The 23,536-nt window shown below is 50.9% G+C and overlaps 3 protein-coding genes and 1 long non-coding RNA gene across 4 annotated transcripts; 1 reads left to right on the top strand and 3 right to left on the bottom strand.

Moving 5' to 3' along the window:
• Nucleotides 1–3,696: 3,696 nt before the first annotated feature.
• Nucleotides 3,697–11,033, bottom strand: LOC112875362 (transcription factor BHLH148-like). Its single transcript, XM_025939187.1, has 2 exons — nucleotides 5,410–11,033; nucleotides 3,697–4,563 (listed from the first exon to the last, which is right to left on the bottom strand). Exons 1-2 carry the CDS (start codon nucleotides 6,187–6,189, stop codon nucleotides 4,387–4,389), a joined length of 957 nt encoding a protein of 318 aa, XP_025794972.1. The 5' UTR covers nucleotides 6,190–11,033; the 3' UTR covers nucleotides 3,697–4,386.
• A 1,629-nt stretch (nucleotides 11,034–12,662) lies between these two features.
• On the bottom strand, nucleotides 12,663–15,392 carry LOC112875363 (DNA repair protein XRCC4-like). The gene is made up of 4 exons (XM_025939188.1): nucleotides 14,939–15,392; nucleotides 13,911–14,039; nucleotides 13,554–13,676; nucleotides 12,663–13,235 (listed from the first exon to the last, which is right to left on the bottom strand). The coding sequence occupies exons 1-4, from the start codon at nucleotides 15,251–15,253 to the stop codon at nucleotides 12,966–12,968; spliced, it is 837 nt and encodes a 278-aa protein (XP_025794973.1). The 5' UTR covers nucleotides 15,254–15,392; the 3' UTR covers nucleotides 12,663–12,965.
• Nucleotides 15,393–15,524: 132 nt separating this feature from the next.
• LOC112875364 lies at nucleotides 15,525–17,085 on the top strand. The gene is made up of 2 exons (XR_003225183.1): nucleotides 15,525–16,463; nucleotides 16,533–17,085. It is a non-coding gene; the product is annotated as an uncharacterized LOC112875364 (long non-coding RNA).
• Nucleotides 17,086–17,366: 281 nt separating this feature from the next.
• On the bottom strand, nucleotides 17,367–21,459 carry LOC112875361 (CWF19-like protein 2). Its single transcript, XM_025939186.1, has 8 exons — nucleotides 20,693–21,459; nucleotides 20,391–20,599; nucleotides 20,092–20,292; nucleotides 19,442–20,005; nucleotides 18,914–18,993; nucleotides 18,386–18,740; nucleotides 18,006–18,218; nucleotides 17,367–17,922 (listed from the first exon to the last, which is right to left on the bottom strand). The coding sequence occupies exons 1-8, from the start codon at nucleotides 21,024–21,026 to the stop codon at nucleotides 17,590–17,592; spliced, it is 2,289 nt and encodes a 762-aa protein (XP_025794971.1). The 5' UTR covers nucleotides 21,027–21,459; the 3' UTR covers nucleotides 17,367–17,589.
• Nucleotides 21,460–23,536: the final 2,077 nt, after the last annotated feature.

The raw sequence follows: 23,536 nt of genomic DNA, 5'->3' as shown, positions 1-23,536 counted from the left end.
AAAAGGCAACAAAGCCGATTCGCTCCTTAGAAAAATGCCTTCCGTACAACCAAAGCCCCTCCCCAGCTGCTAGGACCCAATTGACATGATTAAACATACATGACTACTCCACCTGGCCATCTACACGCATAAGCAGTAAAGCCGCAGATCCCGTGCAGAGCATACACCAAACTCCCGTACTTGCCTACGGGACGCATGGGCTGCGACACACGAGGAGAGAAAGGAGCTAGCTTAAAGTACGCCCCTCCTAATGATCGCCGCCGCTACCCAGCACAGCTAGCCCGGCCGGCAGCCACCCAGCAGCGCGCACGTGCGATCGGCGTCATCTTTGGATCAAGAGCGAGCCGAGCGGTGTGGCCGCGATGATGATGGTGATCCTCCTCCGACCCCCTCCTAATCATAGCGCTCGCCGTCCTTACTGTGCAGCGCTAATGCAGCCATGAATGGATAATCATCGTGTTCTCGCAACACCAGGGGGATGATGGCGATGTTGCGTGGCTCGTTTCTTGGGGATACGGCAGTGCGGATGCCAGCGGATAATTTGTCATGGCGAAATTGCACGCAGGCCCCTACAACTTAGTTTACAATTGCCCGTACATCGTTTGATTCTCATAATTGCTAGAAAGCCAAATGCCCACCGTGCTTCACATAAAGGAGTACCAGCAACGACGATGTGCATGTCGGCAGACGGCGGGAATGCTGGTCCGTTGACATCGGCTAAATTCTTCCGGACGTGTCGTTGTCTAGGCACTATACCTTCATAATCCACGCGTAGTCATGCAGTAACATGTAACCTGCCAGGATGCTAATGAAGGCAAAGCGATCAACGGCCGGATTTTCCCGGCCGGGCAGGCTGCTAATCAGGGGCGGAGCTGCGTTGTGCTGTCGGGGTCGCCGATCCTGATAAAGTTTACAAAACTCAGTGCAAAATACTGGTCGCTTCGCTACTCTATGTGATCTCGTTGCGCTAATGGAACCAATCCCGGTGACTTGATCGGCTGGCTGGCTTCGCCCCTGGCTTGGATTCGTTCTTCGGATCCCTGGATGTGAACCGAGAACCGGCACCGGTCGTTCTCGCGCGGGTCATCACTTTGTCACGTCGCGGTCTCCGAGACCCCGGCACAGTCACGGCCTTGGACGCGCACGCTCGACGCCAAGCCAGAACCGCTAGTAGCCGGCGCACCCGGCCGGACATGGATGCCCTCCGCGTCGTTACCTTATTTGTATACGTTCCCGGAGTCAGCCAGTCCGTTCCAGTTTTTCTCCTCGGGTCACACGACAAAGCAGCCGACGATGCAGAAGCACAACCCTTTCTGCGCTCGGTCCTGACGCAACACGCCCCGCCACGCCGCACGCGTGGTTGCGTCTCGTTCCGGACGAGAAAGTCGGGTGCGGCGGCAAAAGCCAGCCAGAACTGTGCGTTGCGTAGTATGCTGCTCTCAGATCACCAGCGTCCTAGCTTTCGACAACGCGCCGCGCGGTTGCGTGCCGCCGCTCGCTGCACGCACTTGAGGCCTTGACCCCGGCCGGCCCGGCGTGCCACCGGCCGTACGCCCCCTGCCGCCGCCCAGGAGCTGGTCGATCGCATCGATCGCGGGAGTCCAGACCAAGCCAACGGAGAAGATGTCAGAGATTCAGAGGTCTGCTACCTGCTGACTCGATCTCTGTTCTTAGTTTTCTGCTGCCATATACCACCGTGTCCAGCCATGGTAACACACGCGCAAAACTTTTGCTTGCTCCCCTCTCTCTCTCAAAAAAAAGTTTTTGCTTGTTCCAAAAAAAAATAGAGATAAATATAGAGGATCATATGGTATCTCTGCAGAGCTTATGGCATTGCACATACGTGCGCGTGCACTACCGCTGAGCCAACGGGGGGACAGGCGCAAGTGCCAGTCTAAGCGATCGAGAAATCGCAGCGCGCCACGGATCTCCCACTAACGCACGCACCAGGCACCACTCGCTCGCTCGGTCACGGAGACGCTATCCGATCCCTGCGACCGGCGGAGCACGCGCGCGCGCGGCCGGAGACGCAAGGTGCGCTGCGCCTGCGCTCGTCGGCCGTAGTGGCGCTTTACCGGAAACTTTCCAGCGCGGCCGGCTCGGTTGGCTAGCGTCATCAGTTCACCTCGCCGCGACACTGACACCGTTCGAGCTAGCTTGCCGGCCGGTTGGCGCCTGCCCGCCACCACGGATTGAACGAACGAGGTCGAACGCCATGATCACAAAGGAAAAGGGGAGTGAAATCGATGGCGAGAAGCTATATGCCTAGGTCGATAATAAAGCAGTCGATCCAGAAGGAATGATGCCGTTGCCGTGAGAGCGTGGTGCCTACGCCGATCTGAGCCCGCCGGAAGACCTGCATGCCTTTATCTGGCCCTGGCCGAACGCTGTCGCCCTCGTCGCCGCCGCCCCGCGGAAAGGCCGGCCGCGGCCACGGACCGCCGGCCGGCAGGGCGCGCGTGGCTTGATCTCCCGCCGCATCATGGCTTCCACTTGAAGGGAAAGGAAAAAAGAAGGATCCGAGACTGGCCGAAGAGCTTTCGCCTGCTTTTCCACCGGTCTTCTTCTTCTTCTTCTTCTCCGGGTCATCTGCTTTTCGGCTCTCCGGTGAGGTTGTTGTTCCTTTGTTGTTGCCGCGTGACGCAGGAATCTCGGACGCGAATTTCTCCTGTCCTTGCTCCATCGTGTATGCTGGGGGCTGCGGCACATGTGTGTGGCCCAACTCACGCGGCACTTGGACGCCGTCCGGTGTACAAGCAGTGTGACATGTCTGATCTCGAATCTGAAACCTGCAATGGATTGGACGTGCCGACATCTAATGGATCGGACGGAGGGCGGAAAAAAGGAAGTGTTTCAGGCCACTGTACGAGGTCAGGTTGGGCCGTTGGGGGCCTTCTTCGTACGTAGTGCGGTCTGGGGAGGCGTGTTTTTGTCTGTTGGTTTGCATGCCTCATTCCATAGGTTATCATCGTTCGTGTACATAGATCTTGCCTTGGCTAGCTAGGGTTTTGGCAGCTAGATATGTGTCCCTCCTATTTCACTCCTAGCCGGGCGAACGGAGGACGGAAAATGAGAGGGTGGCATCAATGATATGCATCTCTAACTCTGAAGCCACTAGCAGGATATTATAAGCTCCGCCCGTTCAAAACTATAGTTCACTTTTGTTTTGTGCTAAACCAAACTAATCTAATTCGGACCAAATTTATAGAAAAATATAATAACATCCAACTTTTTGCAAAGCTTCTGCATGTTTGAAATAAAAACTCTCCCTGTACAGATATAATATGCTCCTACCCGAAAAAAAAATGCTCCGTACTGTATGTGCGGAATAATGCAACGGCCTGGCGATTGCGAATACACTCGGTACTTTCCTTCGGTCGTTAGAGACCACACCCATACCGCTCATTACTGGGTTACTGGAACACACAGTCTGAAACTCTGAATAACAGATTTGTACATCATGTGTTCGGCCTCACAAAATTCTCGGCCCATCTTAAGGCATGCGACCCCTCAAGTTTTTGTAGTGGGTTGCGCAGCTTGCGTCTGAGATCCAACCTGGCCCATGCAGACCGTTGGTGGTCGGTGGATACCAGGCAGGATCCAAGTCGGCCCATTAAAGATGTCGAGCGAGCACTTCGTGATAGGCACAGAGGATAAGTACGTACGGGACTACGGGAGCGACGTCACTCGAGCAGATTAGAATAAGCCTAACCCAATTCCAATCGGCTAACCCAGGTGAAATTTCCCGGAAGCAAACCAGATCAAACAGTTTCCCTTGGGGGGCCAAACTAAGCATGACGCTGACACGAGGGCCGGCCGGGTGGTGCCCCTGACGCCGATCGCTAGCTCCGGATGAAAGCCACAAGATAAACTACAGTACCAGTCTACTACGTGTGCACGTGAACGCGACATGTAGTAAAGAACCACGGGCTGCAGCCTCGGGTCAGGATCTACAGCGCAACACGGGCACGACCCTTCTTTCAAAAAAAAAAAAAACACGGGCACGACCAAAACGTGCCGGCCCCCTTGGTTCTTGACCTCTCTTCTCGCCGGCTTCCTCCCCCAGCTGACTCGGACCCGAGTCCTCGCTGCCTCCACGTCTCTTTCCGTCCCTTGTAAACAATAGGCGAACTAAAGCTTCTTACAATTTCTCACGTGCTCAAATGCTCGATTGCAAGCTGAGATGTATACTGTACTGTACTCCTAAACAACAGCGACTTGTATTAAACAAAGCAAGACACAGAACCAGGGGCGTCGCTATGGGCACGTGGACATTCTTCTTCTCTTTGCTCCACGCGTGAAAGAATGAACGAAACGGGGCTTCTGATTTCTCCATGCTCAATGCTTTGAGGGGGGGGGGGGGGGGGGGGTGTGGGGTCCCATGAGTCAAAACACATTTTGCACGTGCGACGACGCCTGTGGGCCCCACCCCCTGGCGCCGGCGCTGGTTCCCGGAAGGCCTGGGCCTCCGCCACTAGCGGCCTCCGCAGGCTGCTGCTGCTTCCTCTCCACTTCCTGCATCAGGGCCTCCTCCACGGCCTTTTCCACTTCCCCAGCCGCAATCTGCGAAAACAGACGGTAGGAACCGCGTGGTTTAGTCCGAGTAACAAAGTGGCAGACCCCACTTGGGAGAGGAAAAATTCAATAAGGCGGGCATATCATTATCGATCCATTTATGATTACTACTAAGTTAATGCAAATGATAAGCTCGACAATGAGGAGACGCTATTTATCATTCAGATTGGAGAGACATCGACACCTTTTTTTATTATTTATTTTTATTTTCTTAGTAAAAGGGACATTGACAATAGGCATGTTGGTGCTTAAAGAAAGGGCTGGGTTGTCGGCATTTTTTGTGGGTGGTTTGATTTGACAGCTGAAGGTTAATGTTAACTACGAAGGGTTGCAGATTGGTTAGAATATTAGACTGCTTGTTGCAGATTTTATAATGCTTGGAAGCAGGTTGAGGATTTGGTTTTGAGGGAAGCAGGTCAGGATTTTTTTCTCTGACCATTATTCAGAAAACGGAACACCTGACCAGACGGTTGACCCCTGTCCAATTGGTGTTGTTTTATGCTGCCGGCCTTTCATTTGTAGCTGTCGAGTGTACACTGATGCGGATGATTTAATTTTAACCTGTTCACCCAGTTAGCATATCCAGTGTCTATTAAGATTTGTTCATCCTTATCACGGTCGCAGTGCAGTTTGCTAGTTTCCTAACTACCAATCTATTACCGCAACGCAGAAGTGCCCAGCTGCTTCTGCATCCTTTTTTCAAACCTAAGCGAAGGACCGGAGCAGCTGCTGTCAGCGGAGCTAGCGAACGAAGTTCAGAAGTTTTCAACATCTAAACTACTAAATTAGTACTCGAGAAATCCGGCGATTGAAACAAGCTGTCAGGGCGCTCACCGTGGTCTCGACATTCATCTCCGTCCACAGCCTGCATCCGGACATGGTGGATCGGATGCCCCTGGCCCTGACGTCCATGCCCTTGAGGCGCCGGAGCGCCCCGATCAGGGAGTCGATCGCCGACGCCGGCTCGTCCACCTCGAACTGCACCTTGACGCACTGCTGCCGCGCGTCGTGGCCCAGGATCCGCGCCTTGAGCTCCTCGTTCCGCCGCCGCAGCTGCTCCCGCGCGCCCTTGAGCTCGTGGATGTAGATCGCCGCGGACTGCACGATGGAGTTCTTGTCGCCCTTGGACCGGGCGGCGACCATGGCGTAGAGGTCGGCGTAGCTCTGGCTCAGCTTCTCGCGCCGCTGACGCTCCCGCATCATGTGCCGGAACCCGCGGCTGCTCTCCACGGCGGCGCCCGCCGGCTGCTGCTGCCGCTGCCGCCGCGGCTCCTCCTCCCACTCCTCCCCCATTGTCTGATCATGCACGGGGTCCCCGCCCATCCCGCCCAGAGCGTCGACCACCCGCATGTGCACGTCCGCGCCCGCGCCCGCGCTCCCGTTGTGCGGCTCTCCCGCGCCCACGGCCTGCGGCAGCAGCTCCGGCCCGGCCACGGAGTAATCCTGGAACGCCGAGGGCCTCGGCGCCTCCGGCGGCGGGAAGGGGGGCTCGGGCTCCCCCGGCGAGGCAATGAGGCCGAAGGGCAGCTCCGGGGAGAGGGGCACGGCGCCGTGCGGGTAGAACGGGGCCTCGTCGTGGAAGAAGCCGGCGTAGAAGTAGGAGTCCATCTGCATTTCCGGCCTCACTTGTCGCTCCACAGGCTCGATCACGACGCGGCGGCGGTGGCGGCGGGGGTGCGATGGCGAGAGAGAGAGGGAGACACGGAGTGGAGCGCGGTTTGGGAGAGCGGTTTGGATGCTTGGAAGTGTTGGGACGCGGGGTTAAATAGGCACCGGTGTGCGGAGGTGGATTACGGTCACGTGGTCAAATTGGCGTGTTGAGCTTGAGGAGGAGGCGCGGCGTGCGTGAGAGAGAGAGAGAGAGAGAGAGAGAGAGAGAGAGAGAGAGAGAGAGAGAGAGAGAGAGAGAGAGAGAGAGAGAGAGAGAGAGAGAGGAGGATGGGTGGGGCCGGCGGGACGAGGCGAGGAAAGGTCAAACCTAGGATTTCGCAATTGTTTAATGGAGGCGGAGGCTGAAAATAACACGTGCTGGCCTGCGGCGACGCGCTTTGGGGTGAGGAGGTGGGGTCAGGTGGCGCACACGTCGGATGAGGAGAGGGATCAGAAGGTTCCACGTAGGGGGCCACAGCCACTTGGAAATCTCCAGCCGGTACTGTATTTGCGGCTGGCACCCCACAGTAACCGCTATTTAATATTCCAAAGGGAAACCGGCTTTCTTTGTTTTTTTCATTATACATGATCGTACTGCAGGCCCGTAATAAATGGACCTTGCAATTTGTTACACTACGATATCTATCATTTCCTATTAGAATTTCATAAAAATTACATAAAGAAAGCAATTCAAACATAAAATTGCAATTGGCTAGAAAAATAAAACAACACTGTAGTATCACAGAATATTGGCACTTACAATTGTAACCTTAATTTAAATGATTAATGCTAGAGTTTTCCAACATGGTTTTGAACTGCACACATGGATATGTCATTCTATCTAGTTGAAAATTCACATTGCTCACAGATTGCAATATTGATAAACCATTTAGATGAAATGAATAAGTATTTCCATGCAAATGATTTTAGCCACGACTAAATGATTGTCGTAGCTGGAACCAGAGATCAAGGGATTTAAACGAGAATTGAATAATAATATGTGGATATTCCAAGTTAAATCAAGAGCAAGGGACCTTTGTTCTATAAACAATACTTTGACGGCTTAATTTGCAAATTAGTATAAAAATCATTGAGGGCACAGAAATACCTAAATTAAGATGGGCATCTCTGTGAAATAAAACTTAGACATGCGCACAGGAGGATATGTTCAAGTTCAACGCATGGCCACTCTTAACAACCAGTCAACAAAGTTTATCATATTTGCATGTTGAGCACATATACATGCAGTGCACGGAAGATATATAAAAAGTGCATCTTCTCCTGGTGGCAAACCAAACTAGAGGAGGAAAAATTCAAGCAGCGAGTACATTGAACAGGACGAGCCACCGTACCTCGCAAATGTGTGAACTAGAGCGAGCCAGCGACGAGTAAACACGTCAGATGCTGCCACACGGTGGCGAGACCACGACTCCGTTTGCGAGAATAGCACGCGTGCGTGGAGGTTTGAAGGGGAAATGACGAGTAGAGACTGCTCCTAGACTGCATAATCTTCTACCCCGCCCTCTCTCTTCCTGCTCGTGGACACGCTTCCGGCGACAAGAGAGAGAAGCTCCTATTCTTCAGCGAGTTGCTCGTGCAGCTACTACGATTTGAGTAGCACAACGTGCCTTGTAATTAAAAAAAGAGGTTTACATCTGATCGGCCGGTTAATTTAATTTGCTAATTTTATTGTGCCATGTGGATGGAGAGTGACAGTGTGCATGCGGTTTATTAAATGTATCCAAGGTCTAAGCATAGTCATGGTGTGGTCATTATTGGTGGTCCAAATATTCTAGATTCCACGTGTCACGGTTGATAGCCTCCTCGCATATCTTTTTGGTAAAGAGCACATGCTTCTACATGCAGTTTGCAAATACTCCACATTTGTGAAAGCGATGCACGGGTGATGGGACAAAGCAACCCTTGTTAAAAGTTAAACAAAGGTTAATGGAATATAGTATACAATATACATGTCAACTAATTAAGTTGCTCGTTTAATTTCCAGCGTGTTCCCCGTGAGGCTGTGATAGCCTCCTGGTGTTTGCTTAGTTGACATGTTGTGGTTTAGGGGCTAGTCTTTTTCCCCGAAGCATGAAGTGATGGGTGGTTTCGTCTAGCATATTTAGAGCCTGTTTGGCAGGGCTATGGCTCCAAATACATCTCCGGCTGCGGCTCCTCTGGTGGAGCGGTTTCTCTGATAGAGCTGAAACCATTTTGAAAAACGTTTGGCAAAACGGATCCTTCCGATTATTTAACATACATAGAAAAGGTCAAATGACCATAATACCCCTCCTTTTCTCTTTTCTCTTTTTTTCTTTTCTTTTCATTTTTTCTTCCTTCCTTCCTTCTCTTTCCTTCTTATCGCTTCTTCTCACTTCTTTCTTCCTCCCGTGCGCCGTCTGCTCCCGAGTCCTGGCCACCTCCAGCCCGCCGCCCGCCGCCCGCTTCCGCCCCCACCCCAACCTCTTGCTGCTTCGCCTCCGCCCCCACCCCAACCTCTCGTTGCTTCGCCTCTGCTCCTGTTGCCAGGCGCCGGCCGTCCGCCCAGCCTTGGGCTCCCGCACGAGCCGACCGCCTCCACCCCGCCTTGGGCTCCCGCGGCGGCTGCCTCCGCCCGCAGCCACAGCTGCATGCCAGCTACCTCCACCAGTGTTGAGCTCCTGCGCCTGCCCGCCGCCTCCGCCCGCACGTCACGCTGCCACGGCGGCCACCTCCGCCCCCACACGTCGAGCTCCCGCCGCAGGCCGGCCGCCTCAAGCTCTCGCACCGGTCGGCTGCTCTCGCCCCACCTCGACCTCCCGCGCCGGCCAGCTGCTTCGCCCGGACCATGAGCTCCCGCCGCCGGCCTCCTATTGCGCCACCCGAAAGCCCCTCCGGGATCAAAAACGACAAGCGAGGAGGAGCCGTGAGGAGCTAGGTTTTCTGGCTCCTCCTCTACCAAATGGCTTCAGAGAGCGCAAAATGCAGGGTTTCGGTAGCGAAGCCATTGCCGGATGCTGTTTGGGAGGGCTTCGCCCGAAGCCGCTCGAGGAGCCCTCCCAAATGGGCTCTTACTTCCACATGTACTTTGCAAATCAACCACATGTGTGAAAGTGATGCCGCATATTTGATGGAACAAAGCAGCAGTAGTTTAGTGAAACAGGGGTTAATTGGATGTATGTCAACTACAAGTTGGGGGGTTTTTGGAATTCATCAAATTAGATCAACCTCCATTCCACATCTTTTCTAGGCATATTATTTCTTTAGGTATAGTAAAATTTGAGTCACTTTAGATCTAGCAAACCCTAAATATTCCCTTGTTAGTTAAACAAAGGTTAATGGAATACAGTATACAATACATGTCAACTAATTAAGCTGCTGATTCAATTAAAGCAAAAGGTGAAAAATCATCTTTTTCGTGAAAAAGGGGATTAAATATACAATTTTATAGTTCATGGGTTTATCAGGCAAACTTGGCAGTAAGTTGTTTTTTCCCCTACTAAAAACCAACAATATGAGGTGGAATATATCTTTAACACCTTAAACACAAAGAGAGACTATGGCACAAGCACCTCTCCGTTACCTTTGATTTGACAGCATGAGATGGATATTATCTAGGCGTGGCTTTGATCATTATTTTTTTGAAAGAAAGGCTTTGATCATTATTTTTTTTTAAGAAAGGACAGCAGCATTTGCTTGAAGGCATGCAGGATCGGGGTTCGAGCCCTGGCCGGCTGGCTCCCAGCCTTTGATCATTATATTCCCCACGCATTAACATATAACATATAGTGGAAACATAACCTTGTGGAAAAATCTAATGAAAAACCTATAGCTGGAAAACTTTGTTCGCCTGTCCAATCAACGTAACTTTAAACAAAGAACCGTGGGAGGGCAGAAGTTTACGGGCAAAGCAGGCCACTGGAGAATTTCGTGCAGTGGGACACAAGTTGTGCGCCTGCCTCACTTCCCAGCAGACCATGAGTCCATGACTAGTCAAGGGGGCGTGTTTGCACAAGGAATATAGTCCCTAGATGGTGCGTACTACACAAGCCAGAGATAGATACCATTTGATTGGGGTCGGTTTCAGGAGCAGAATCGGAGAAGCAACGAAGGCCAGGCCGATCATGTTCTGGCTTTCTGCCGAGGAACTTGGTGCTCTGTCACAAGTCGCTGCGGATTCACGTCAAGGAATCCATCTGCACGGATAGCATTGCAGGACACTAGCTACCTCAGTCTGGCCCAGATGGTGGCAGAAATCACAAGCTCCAGTCTAGTCAGGACAAACTCAATGGTTCAAGAAACCACGGGAGGACAAACTGGACACGGAATGCAAGAGCAGGTCAAGTCAGGCTCTGGAGGAGATGCCTTTGATCTGATCAGGCGCCTATACAAGCGGTGTGAGCCTGGCATGAGACCCGCGCCATGTACTATACCACGGAATACGCAACCTCCTACTTCATCCTGTGCTACAGTTTCTTCTAAGCGAGGAGCACGGCCATGGATGGTTAGTTCAGACTTCAGAGCTCGGGCAGCACAAGAGCCCCGGCTCCGTTTTCTCTAACAGTGCAGCTCTCCTGCACATCAGAGGAAAAAACCGACGGCTGGCATGACCATGAGCTAATTGCGATGCCACATGGGAATCGGTTTTCCTCTGAAAAGTGTGAGGCTCATGACGAAACAGAAGGAATCAATTGGCCAAGGAATACGCCAGACAGAACAAGATTCAGCACAACCAATCAAGCAGCATATAAGATGGATTCCCAACAACTCCGGCCACAGGAAAAAGAAGGCAGCGCAATCGAATTTGGGGGAAGAGTGGTCTCATGGCAGAATACCTGAAACGATGGACCCAGCAGTTCCAGCACCAAGAACAGTGAAGTTCTGAATTCCTCATCAGAGTTTCACCCATCTCCACTTCTTCTTCTTCCACTGTTTCGAAGGAAAACCATCAAGATACGAATTATAAGTTTTTTTTACTAAAGGAAGTGAAACAAAATACGCATAATAGAAAAAGAAGAACTGAGATTCCATCGAAAAAGGACAGATGAAGGTAATGGAAAAAGTTACTGAAAAATAGAAAATTACTCAATCAGAATTTGGGGAAACAGCACAATAGGAGTTGAATTTGTACCTGAAGATGGATCCAGCAACAATTCCAGCCTCGAGTTCTGAATTCCTCCTCGAGTTTTTTCACCCATCTCCACTTCTTGTTCTTCCGCTCACCCGCTGTTCCGAATGAATACAATAAAAGATACGAATTATAAGGTTCTTTTTATAAAGAAATTGGAAATTTTGCATCATAGGAAAAGAAGGTAATGCAAAAATTACCGAGAAAAGAAGCTAACGCAGTCCGATTTGGGGGAAAAGGCGGTGTCAGAGTTGAATACATACCTGAACAAGATGAATCTGGCAGCAATTCCAGCCCCAAGAACAGCCTGAAGCTGTGAATTCCTTAGCGGAGTTTCACCCATCTCCACTTCTTGCACTATTTTCAAAGGAAGACAATAAAAACAATTGAATTGAAAGGCCTTTACTAAAGAAAATTGAAAGAAAAGAACAACTGAGGTTTCATGAAAGGCAAGAGACGAAGCCATGAAAGAAAAGAAGAGCTTCCGATGAACAGAATCGAAGTTTCTATGCAAGCACGAAGCTCACCTGCCAATTTGGGGACGGGAAACAGCAGAGCGAGAAAATGATTTCACTTCATCTCACCGCAAAAAAATTCATGAAAATCCTATTAGCGATAACACAAACAATCAATCCATTTCATGAAAACATATGCCTCGCCGAGTGTTCGGCTCAAGCTGTAATTTTGTTTTTTGAAAGACAGCTGAAGCTGTACTGACCGAAAATGAAATCCAGCTCGTCGTCCCAAGCAGAATCGGCGGCCATAGAAATAATCTCCTGAAGTAGGATCAAGAAAGCCCCACAAAACGCACACAAGACCCGGGAAAACAAGGCAAAATACACTGAAAAAACGGCAATCCAGCAGCCAGATCAGAGCTTCCAGAGAAAAAGGCGCTCCAACAACGGATCCCATCACTCATCAGATTAGCAAGCAGTTCGTACCTCAGCTCCGTTCCCGGGTCCGGTTCGTCTTCCCCTCGCCTCCCCGCTTGCTCTCCCGCCATGCTTCCTCCCCGCCGCGGCGAGGATTGTGGGGGGAGCAGGTGGTGGTCAACAGCAGGAAATGTTTTGCCGCGTGGATTGGAAACGTTTATTTGGTCCAACAGCCAGCACGCTAGGAGGAGACTGAATATTTGTCTCTGGAACCTCATTGGCCGCCCTCGAAGTCGAAGTGCATGAAAACCACGTGGTCAAACATTCGGCCTCCTCTAGTCTGAGAAAATACTCGTCTCAGAGGGGCACATGAAAACGACCGGCCTGAATTAGTATAGACTGCAAGCAAACGGGAGCAGAAATGCAGGGGAAACGCATGGCACGGGACAAAACACATGTGATGGAATGCAAATATTATCCATTGATTAACAAAAGCAGGCACCCATAATCAGTTCATCATACACTTCACTTTCGGTACCTTCCTCTGCCAAAAACACGTGAAGAACATTTCTAACTACTTTGGCATGATGGACCAGAGGTAAGCTCCAGCCTCCAGTCGTCCTGATGGACTTCACAAGGTACATGACAGACACATGCTCGAGGAAATGAGTATAATGAAAGACACACAACGCTTAACGTGTTCTGAGTAGGTACCGCTATTGTCAGCCTAGCACTTTCGCAGTTAGCTCGCTTTGTTCAGACTATTTGTTTGCTCTCTTGCGGCCTCTCCCCCTTCCTCGGGAGGTGGCTGCAGATTTCTCAGGAGAGCTATGAGGATCACCGCTGCCTGTCTCGGAGGGTTCATCATGGACACTGGCCTCTTTGTCGCTTCCTTCCTCGAATAGCTCTGTTCGGTCTGTCGAGTTCTCCTCCTCCTCATCCTTTGGAGGCTTGTCAGCTGATTCGAGTTCAGCAACCTTGTCCCGGAGCTGTCTGAGCTTGGCCTTCTTCGAATTCAAGACACCAACAAACTAGAGAAACACATAAATGGTGAGTGATGCACAAATTAGTTAAGCTCACAAGTATGGCTTTCTATAGTCCTAATCAGTTAGAACCGAATGAGAGAGGCATTTAAAATTTTTCCACTGCATTCAGAACAAAAGGAGCAGAAATATCAGATTGCGAAAATTTGAGGCCCAGCAACAAGTGTTTTCTACAATAATAGTGCGCACCAAAGCAAAAAAGGCCTAGTGTATAACATTAAGCTAGCAAAAATTTTGTACGGAACTGCACGAGAAACTATGATCTCCAATAGACCAGAGCAAACAAAATATTAGAAGGAACTGTACCTTTGAAAAGGTGGCTTGCTCGAACTCAGCCTTCTCAGTATTAAATCTTTCACTTTGTTGCAAGCACTTCTCGGCTTCTTGTTTCAACTTGTCGAAGGATTGTGTTTTCCTAACAACCTCTTCCTAATTCAGAAATATAACAACTTAGTAAATTTAGACCCCAATTAAGAAAAAACTAATGTGGTTCAGTAACTTCATGATTGGGAGCAATTCAGGCCAATCAACTTTATATCCATCTGCACCTTGATAACTAATTTTCCCTGTGGATCCCTTTAAATTCAACATAACCATAGCTTAACAAGATTTCTCATACTTGCAGGTAGCCAAAAATGGAAGAGGTAGAGCAAAGGGACATACACTCAAGCGAATATTTGCATCCATAAGGAAATCCAGGATCCCATATATAGTCTGCTGCGTGTTGGGTGATGGCTGGAGCTTCCAACGCCATTCCAACTTGGTACCTTGTCTTTCAAATGTCCATGACAGCTATGGAACAAGAAAAAGAAGGTTCAGGGAAAAAGTGAAAAAAAAAATCCATTTCATAAGCTGGGAGACAGTATGACTAGTAGATGCATATTAACCATATAAACCTCTTTCGACTCAAGTGCATTACATATTCATATTTCAAGATGGTAAGATCAATACAAAGGTTAGCAATCTTACTTGCCACTACTATGTGAGTAAGTTGTATACAGTGTAACTCAACTAATTACAAAGCTTAGCTCCAAATAATCAAGACAACCAAATGTGAAGGAAGTACATCAGTCCTGGAGCTAGGCCTGAAGGTTGGTCTTGTGCCTAACTTCCTCTCTTTTTTTTGGGTTTGTTAGCTCCATCAAATTTGTGGACTTGGGGTTGACTCTTCCTCAAATTGTCACGCTTGGAACTATTGCACATGTAAAATGCTGTTTAGTGAGCTTTCGAAATGAAAAAAAAAAAGCCCACCTCTCCAGCCTATTCTTGAAAGTGATATATATGGTGAATTTGCAAGGGGCCATCATTCCATAAACGAAAATGTGTAGCACAAAATGTTTGCTGAAAGGGATCTATCAGCAGTTCAGCATATGGCCTACAGGTATTTCCAAATCAGCATTCAGTTGCGCATAAATCCAACAATGCTTATAACTCTAGTTTTCTGAAGAACTGGTAACAAAGTCAAAACGGCAAGACCAAAACCCTGAAACCTATGGGCAAATCGACCTAAACGAGGGTCAAACGTGACTGTACACCTCAAATGAAATCGAATAGCCTAGTTTAAAGTCAGTAAACCTATCTATTCAGTTGACTCAATAACTCGTACATGTAGCCGTAACCCATGGTATGGGCCAGTTCAGCGGACCGGGAAGGAAGATGAATTGGGTAAACGGAGGGGGGAACGAACTGACCCTGCGATTGCCTTTGCCGGCGTCGTGGAAGGAGTAGGTAGAGTCGGGCTGGTGGAAGGCGAGGTACCGCTCGGCGAGCGCGAGGTACTCGGCGACGGGCTGGTCCCACTGCTCGGCGCGGAGGCGCACCTCGGCGTCGGAGGCGTCGGCGACCCAGGCGCCGGCGCCGTCCGTGACGGCGAGGGAGAAGCGGGTGGGGAGCCACGTGGCCCTGACGAACACCGCGCCTCCGCCGGCAGCCTTGGGGTCCTCCACCGCCACCGAGAGCTTCGCGCAGCTGTGCCTCGGCGCCGCCGCGGGGGTGGCCGCCGCCATGGCCGCGCCGAGTCGAGCCCGAGGGGGCAGGCGGCGACTAGGTGAGTCAGAGAGGGCACGGAGAAACGCCGGCGCACGGGAGCCTTGGGTAGGTTTAGAGGCTTCTGGACCGTCCGATGGTTCTTTGGGTTTTGGATGGAGGGTTCAAGGTGACCTCTCGAGGACGAGGCCTGTGATCCAAGAGGACGTGTACCGTGTGAAAACAGACCAACGATCATCATCTTAATTTAATCAACTTCATTTGAACAGAATTTGCCTGGCCAAGGAAGCACTTGAAAGTCCAAACCAGAGAAGACGTCAGCCTATGGGCCGCCCAGCACAAACACTACCCTCTTCGTCTGACCGTGACTTCTTCAGCTCACTCGATCAACCTGAGCACCCTCTCGAGTCTCGAAAAGAAAGCTTTAGCATCTGCTCAAAGTCCAATCACCACTAGTAGCAGAACCTAAAGCCAATGGATCGAGCTCCCAATTGCCGAGACCGGGCTGACGCACGACGGCACGACTCAACAGCACCAAAAGGCACCAACAGAAACCCGCTGTAGCTTGATCCTTAAGCTTGGAATCCCGACCGCCATGCCATGCCATGTGGTGACGACGACGACGGCTTGCCAAAGGTTCGGTTCCCCCAGGCCCTCCGACGATGCTCGTCCCGAGTTGGGGGCAAAGCAAAAGCCTCCGCGCTTTGCAGCCGAATCAGGATCCGTCGTCGTCATGCCGCCAGGGCCAAGCCAGCGGGCGATCGCCATCCGGGAGGACCAGATCGCCCTGTCGCCTGCCGTCTCTCCAAAAGAAAGCCACGCGAATAGCATCTGATCTTCCGCGGCGCGCCCAAGATCTCCCCTGCTGTCGCGTCCGGCCCTCGGCGCCGTCCGCTCGAACCCTTCTCAGGTCTCCTGTTCGCTGCTGCTGCCTGCTGGGTATATTAGCCACGCGCAGTCGAGTTCATGGTCGACCATGAGCGTCGCGTCCAGCGCTTCATGGCTGTCGAGGGGAATGACGTCCGGTCCGAAGACGCTTGCGGCGGCGAGCCGGCGAGGCACCATGCGGCTTCGGACCAGGCTTCATTCCCCATGACTCATGGAATGGCAGCGATCCCGCGAGCTTTGTCCGTTTGTCGTCGCGACCTCATCAGAAGCCCGGGCCCTCTGGCCTCTGCGACAACGTACGCGTGGAGCAGCAGGGGAGATGGGACACACCCACCTGACCGGGTACGCATGCACACTGCTTCAAGTGATTTTTTTGTTTCCCTGAAGTGCTGATTGACTGACAGACATCAGGAACTGAGCATCGCCGCCGCTACATGCGAGACCTGCCCTGCAACTGCAACTGAAGGCTAGCGAGATGCTGCTTGGCTTCAAAGATTGAATTAACCAGGGAAAAAGAAGGCACTAGCAGCGATATTCACTTCATCTGCCTGATTTCAAGCTGATGCTGCAGCTGCTCAACATGGAACGCAACAAAGGCTCGGTTCAGACTTCAGATCAGGGTTCCAAACCCGTGCAAGACCAAAAGCACAATTCGTGCTGTAACTAGACCACCCCAAGGACCTGAACAGTGCAATCACATTACGAAGAACCGAAAAAAAATATACCGACGAAGGATGTCTTCTATTTCATCTGGTGCTAACCTGGAGTCTGCAATGAACACTGATGCTGCACTGGAGAGCTACTCTGTTACTGAAGATGAGATAATCAGGCTAAATCAGTGACATATGCTTCCTGTACTTGATTTCGAGCAGATGCTGCAACCTGCAGCCGCTGGCTCAACATAGAACAAAACACCATTCGTTTCATCCCTGCTAAAAGTAATAAAGAAGAGAAAAGTTACATATCAAGCAGGGTCATCGTGAATGAAACATATTGAACTAGATAGCAAAAATTCCCAGTTCGGTTGCGAGAATCAATGCACGACCACAACATAACGGCATAAGATTACGGGAACAACTGAAAACCAAAACCTTTTTATGAGTCGGCCAATTCCTCCCTAGTGGATGTACCAAGTGTAATCAGGGGCTCATACCGAGTTTAATAAACTTGTATGACAGGCAAGAATAATAGGAAAATAGCAAGAGTAAAAAAACTGAGGTCCATTCTATGTCAGTTTAAATAATATTGACTGAGCAAACGTTAAAATCACCACAAGACGCCTCCGATCCACATCAATATCATGTTACAGAAAGAAGTTGTGTTGGCTATCTTCTGGGAACAAAGGAACACTTATATGCTGAGACAAAATACAGCATGATAGCATCAGTACAAGTTTTTTACTACAAAATTTTCAGTACAAATTGTGCAAGCTTTTCTTTGGAAGTTCCTCTCAAAACCCTATTCACATCTAATCAAGCTGCTTCGTCCAATCGAAGGGCTCCCAGTCCTTCATGAAGCTAGCAACAGCTTGCTTCTGGTTATCCATGGACTCATGCCTTCGGCGACGGTGCATGTCCTCCTCTGGCAACTGGAGCATCCCTCTGATGACATTCAATCCAAATCCAGCGCTAAACTTGCTCTCATCATCTATTACATGAACAAAACCACGGTCCAGCCCAAACTCCACATGGAAGTAGGCAAAGTTCTCCGGGATAGCTTGCCTTAAGTTGCGGCTTGCACTTGTCGGGATAACCTTCTTCATCTCATGTTGGGTCCATTCTTCTTCAGCTTCATCAATCGCCTGAAATAAACGTGATTAATCTCATTACAACCTAAAGCACAGGAGAATATTCTCAATTATGAAGGTAGCAATAGACAACTGACCTTTTTGAAGTACATTGGTGCGTTGCTTGAAACATCACAAGGGATAGGGATACACTCAATCATGCAATGTCTCCTTTGTCTGGATAGGCTTATGACAGTCTCCATAAACACTAAATCCTTGTCCTGCTGTGCAAACATCTTCAGTAGGCACTTCTTGAAGTTGCGAATCTCCCCCCAAACATTCTGATCAATGGTTCTCGTTGCAGACTCATGCTGCAATCAATAACAAAATCATTAATAATTTAGAGACTACTTTTCTGTTCACAAGAGCTGCAATAAAAGACTGATCGTTCCAGAAAATTCCATATTCAAAAGCACAGACAAGTTCTTAAGAGAGCTTAATTTCCTGGGATGCAACAGGGTCAGTAAAATTGACTGACCTGTAATGGGAGAATAATACAATGCCCAGGGACAACAGGCTCAAACTGCGGCAGCATCAAGTAAGTGAAGTTTCCAATAGCAACAACTAGATGTTTTGGCCTGGATGGGTTCTCAAAGCAATACAAACAGCGCTCCTTCTGAGTCAACATATGTCTATTAGTGCTTCTCCGCTCCTCATGTGCTCCTTTATTCTTTCTTTTGTCCTTTTTACTAGGAGCATCACCAAAATCATATTCATCCTCTATACTTTTTGACATACTGTACTGCTTATTGTGCATAATCTTATTAGCCAAATGCAGATCTGCATTCTCTTCTCTTCTCCTGTGATCAGCTGCACTAGGCTTCAATGTATCCCTGAAGATGAAAAATAGAACAGTGTTCAGCAGGCAAATAAATTATAGGACTACAAGTGCTAATTTAACAACGAAATACGGTACGAAGGTTTTTTTTTTCCATAACAACTAATTGCAGTTCACAGCATGACAAGTGCACGCTCATAATAAGTAAGACAAAGTGAAAGTGGTTACCTGATTGAGCTCCTTCCTTTTCCATGACTACGTTCCTCAGGGACAGTATCCTGATTCTCCAGCAAAGCCTCCATTTCCCTCTGACAAAGAATGAGAACCACTTCAGCCATATTGCCACTAACTACTGGAGATTTAAGCAGATGAAAATTTAAACTCGAACCTTTCTATATTTCTATAGATAACAAAACATCTATCCCTGTTTCCTAAATTGTGAGATGTGAGTTAATATATACCTAGTCCAAATATTCTGTGATTCTGTTACGAAAATACAGTTCCATTAGAATCGAATGATGTCTATATTTCTTAACTTCAGCTATATGCCAATTTTAGACTATATAAGCATAGGACTCAGCTGATGTTGGAAAGACAATAACACGTTGCTACTGTTAAATAAAACAAGTATTTGTTACTATGCACATTACCATTATTTCATTGCAAAATAAATAATTTTGCTATCTAAATATTCACTAATTTATAAAGAAAAGATTTTGTTAGCATTGCCAAACGAACAATACTTGAAAGACTCACCGAAAGTTGTTCAGCTTCTTCAGTCTTGCCTTTCATTCGGAGCTGCAGAATCTTTGCAGCCAACTGATTTGTATTTAATTTCTGAGTGCTCACTAATGGTGCTTTCTGTGAACTCTCCTTAAAATGCTTCTGCTCATTGTCCCTCTGTTCATCAGCAGTAGCACTAGCACTAGCAGTTGAGACATGTGTGTTCTTGTTATGATTGCTAATCTTTTCCATAAAGCTTCCATCATCAGAAAACTTATTCAGGCTTGCTACCGCTGAAGAGATAAGCTCCTGGTCCTCAGAAGATATATTCTGTCTTCTCCTTTTCCATGGTACTGAATCTGGTTTGGGTTTTCTCATGGCATAGCGTTGAGAAGAGACATCTTGTAAATATCCATGCCTGCCACTGTCACCACCTTGGCGACCCTCTGGAGTTCCTTTGGCGTGTTCTTCTACATTGTCAGCATTCCCAGATTTTCTTCCTCTAATGGCATGCAAGTGAGCATGTGAATGGGCAGCTCTTGACGCAGATACTGACACAGCTAAGTCACCTAACGAGCCCCATCTCTCTTCAACAACCTATACAGTCCAATAGTTACAAAAGTTAGTGAGAAATCAAGTACCTGAAATCAGTTCCTTCGAGCAAAATGTGGCTATGTGCTTACCTCCTCAAGCTTTCTTCCGTCACGAGCAGCTTGCTCCTTAGCACGCTTCAAAGCCTTAAGCCTCCAACTAGCACCCCCATCACCCACAACAGAGGACGCAAGCAACTGATTGCCAGCATTGGATGGTGTAGATTCTTCTGGGTAGCCAGTTCCATTATCTTTCAGGTATGGGTTAAGTTCCCTAGGGTTCAGCCTGGCAATCTAACAGTAATCAGACAAAAGGCGGGTTACTATGGCTTGCCGACAATCAAAACAAGCACTCATGACATTCAACATGTAAGAAGGTTCATCGTCATTACCTCTTCATGTGCAGCCTCATCCTTCTCATCATTATCAGCCTTACGGACGCTGGTGCCCTCGGCTCGACTGCTGCTTGCCGACTTGAGCATCCATTCGAGCCCCATCTCCCTCCTGACCACTTCGCTTGCCCTCAACCCCTCACCACCAGCATCCTCCTCCTCGTCCTCATCATCGTCACCATCACCTTTCTGCTTCTCCTTGCCCCTTGCTGTAACGAGTAGAAATACCTCATGATCAGACATCGACCTTGTCAAAATTTCGAACGGAACAACGAATTCTGTCCAGATCAGCAAGTATTTACCTCTCCCCCTGTCAGATACGCTGGATTCGGAGTCGTCGTCGGAGAAGTTGTGGCGCCGCCTCCGGTGCTTCCCCCGGCGCTTGCTCCGACTGACATCCTCCTCCTCTTCCTCGCCGATGGAATCGTCAGTGTCCGACCCCGACTCATCTTCCGAGCTGTACCGCCGGCGGCGGCTCCTCCGCCGCTTGCCCTTCTCCCTCTTGTCCCGGCCGCCTTTACTCTGCTTCGCCCGCCTCTTGCCGCCGGAGGAGTCGGAATCGGAGCCGCCGCCGCTTCCGTGCTTACGAGCGGAAAGGATTTGGTCGCGCGGGACCAGCTTGACGCCGGAGAGCATGTCGCCGGACGGCGCGGCGCGAGGGTTTCTTTCGACGGGGACGACCGGAGGAAAAAGAGGAAGGGTCTGGTGCTGGGGCCTGGGTGTTGGGCCGGTGTTGGTTCGGACGGGGGTGGGGGCAAACTTAACCGGAAGCCCACTTGGCTTCCGGTGTTTGAGATTCGTGCGGCACACCTGGCCGCACGATCTCCTTTTCCTCCCCACGCTCGATCTCCTCTTCCCAGGGTGCCGCACCGCTGCGAGCTCGCCGCGCCGCCGCCCGAGAAGCCGAGGTCGGAGGGCGCGATGGCCCGGCAGTGGTGGCGGTTCGGCCGGCGGCGGAGGCGGCTGGGCAGGGCTGGATGTTCGGTGGCTGGTGGTCGGCGGCGGGGGCAAGGATGAGGAAGGGCGGGTTGAGGGGCCGGGTGGACGGTGGGCGGGAGGCGGCAGCCGGCCGCTCGGGGCTGTCCAGCTGTGGACGAGGGGGCGGAGGTGGGATCGTCGGGAGGAAGAAGAAGACCCGCACCCCAACTCCCCGGTGGGCTGGCCAGGAAGGAAAAATGGTGGGCCGATTGTGCCTTGCGGGAAAGAGGAAGAAATTGCGTGGGCCGTGTTCTGGCCCAGGACTCGCATCTTCTTCTGTGTCTCAGAAGGGAGGCCTTCGTCTTCAAGTTCCCGCTGCTATAAAAAAGGAGACCGGCGAGACGCCACCGCGGCCACCATTTCAGTTTCATCACCAACCGCTCCCATGGCTGGCTCTGTGCGGAGAACTTCGCTACTAGCAGAAGCCATGGAAGATCTGTTAGCGCAGGAGGGTCAGGGGTTAGGGGGGGAGGCTCCATCAGAGGGCCTTCTGGGCGTTTTACCGCAATTTCATCCGCGGTAACACGCCACGAGACCTGGTGAAGCGGTGGAAGGACATTCTCGGGGAGCGCGAGTAGCAAGGAGGATCACGCCATTTGGGATATCCCCGTGCTTGGTTTATCGTTCTGTTGAAGATTTTGGAGACCTTCCGTTATGAAGAAGACGGTGGGCGTAGGACTAGCAGGAAGGGAGATTACATTGAGCCAGGGGCGGGTGTTGATTGCGCTTGCCGTCCTGTACATCATCATCGACACGATCCGCCGTTCAATAGGCGGAGGAGGAGGTGCGGGAAATGGTGGAGGAGGAGGGGGAGGAGGACCACCAGGAGGCGGAGCTGCTTGGCGACGGCGACCGGGCCTGCTCTTCCTCGCAGGCAACAACGGCGTAGTCCCCGGCATCCTTCTCCGAGTCGGCCACGTGGAAGAGGAGCAGGCGGAGGTCGACGTCATGGCCGTCGATGCGCAGGGGGAGCACGCCGCGGCCGCGGCCGAACCTGTCGCGCTGCCGCCGCGGGTCACCGTCCTCGCCGCGGGCCGCGGGCCGCTGACCGCACCCCAACCTCAACCGCTCCGACATGTAACCCTACATCGTCGACGACGGAAGCTCTGCTTCCTCGCCCACTTCCCCGGCGCGCCCATCCGCGAGAGCTGCCACGACACCGACCTCGTCCTAGGCCCCTACCCCAACGACTTTGCCGGCTGCTTCCTCGCCCACTTCGCCGGCGAGCCCTTCCGCGACCCCCACGAGACTGACCTCCTCACGGCCGAGGGCCTGAAGATGGCCTCCGCCGAGGGCGTCCTCGACTGCGACGGCCGCGTCAGGAGCATCGGGAGCGTCGGCCGTGTACGCCGAGGCGGCGGCCGTGGACTCGCAGGGCAAGCACACCGCGGCCGCAGCCGAACCGAGGGCCTGACGATGGCCTCCGCGGAGGCCGTCCGCGACCGCGACGGCCGCGTCAGGAGCATCGGCCCCTAGTCCAGCTTTGCTTGTTAGATCCCTGAGCTCCAAGTTCAGTACCGCTGCAATCAGTAAAGAGTAATCTGAAGACACAACGGATTCTGAACAACAACGCAATTCCTAACCATCACTCGAGTGTTTTTTGTTTTGCCCTCTCCGTCGATTGTTTTTCTCATGCAGTTGTTTGTTATGGGCTCTATTTGTTGTTTCTTGTGAATTGTTTTTCGGAATACAACTCGGCCCATATGTGTAGTCAGAGCACCTCCACGCCGATCCTTGATGCGCTTCACTTGTTGCCTTGTTGGGCTGCCACTCGCTACTGATATCCTCGGCTGTCTATTCTACGGAGTCGCCGGCGACCACCACCTTGTACACGGCAGCCATCTCCGAGCTACGAGAGCTTGGAGGCCAACCATGCATCACTGGCCGGCTACATAGACGACGAATCGACGATCGCCACCTCCTGCGTGTCCGGCAAGTGCGCGGAATGGGTGCGGTGGCGCTCGAGACAATCTAGTTGTTCACCCATTGAGAGAGAGAGAGGCCACAACCTTCACCAATGATAAGAAGGACGATGACATCGATTATGATTTACGAGGCAGAGAAATAGCTGGACGTTTAGTTGTTCAGCTCTCGCAGGAGCACCCGCTGTTCTGGTCCAGGGGTCTTAGGATCGACCGCTTAGGCTTGGGCCTCCTGAGCGCCGCCGT

Source organism: Panicum hallii, chromosome 9 (genome assembly GCF_002211085.1).
Source record: "Panicum hallii strain FIL2 chromosome 9, PHallii_v3.1, whole genome shotgun sequence".
NCBI classification, from domain to species: Eukaryota; Viridiplantae; Streptophyta; class Magnoliopsida; order Poales; family Poaceae; genus Panicum; species Panicum hallii.
This window is presented reverse-complemented; position numbering and strand designations above follow the sequence as displayed.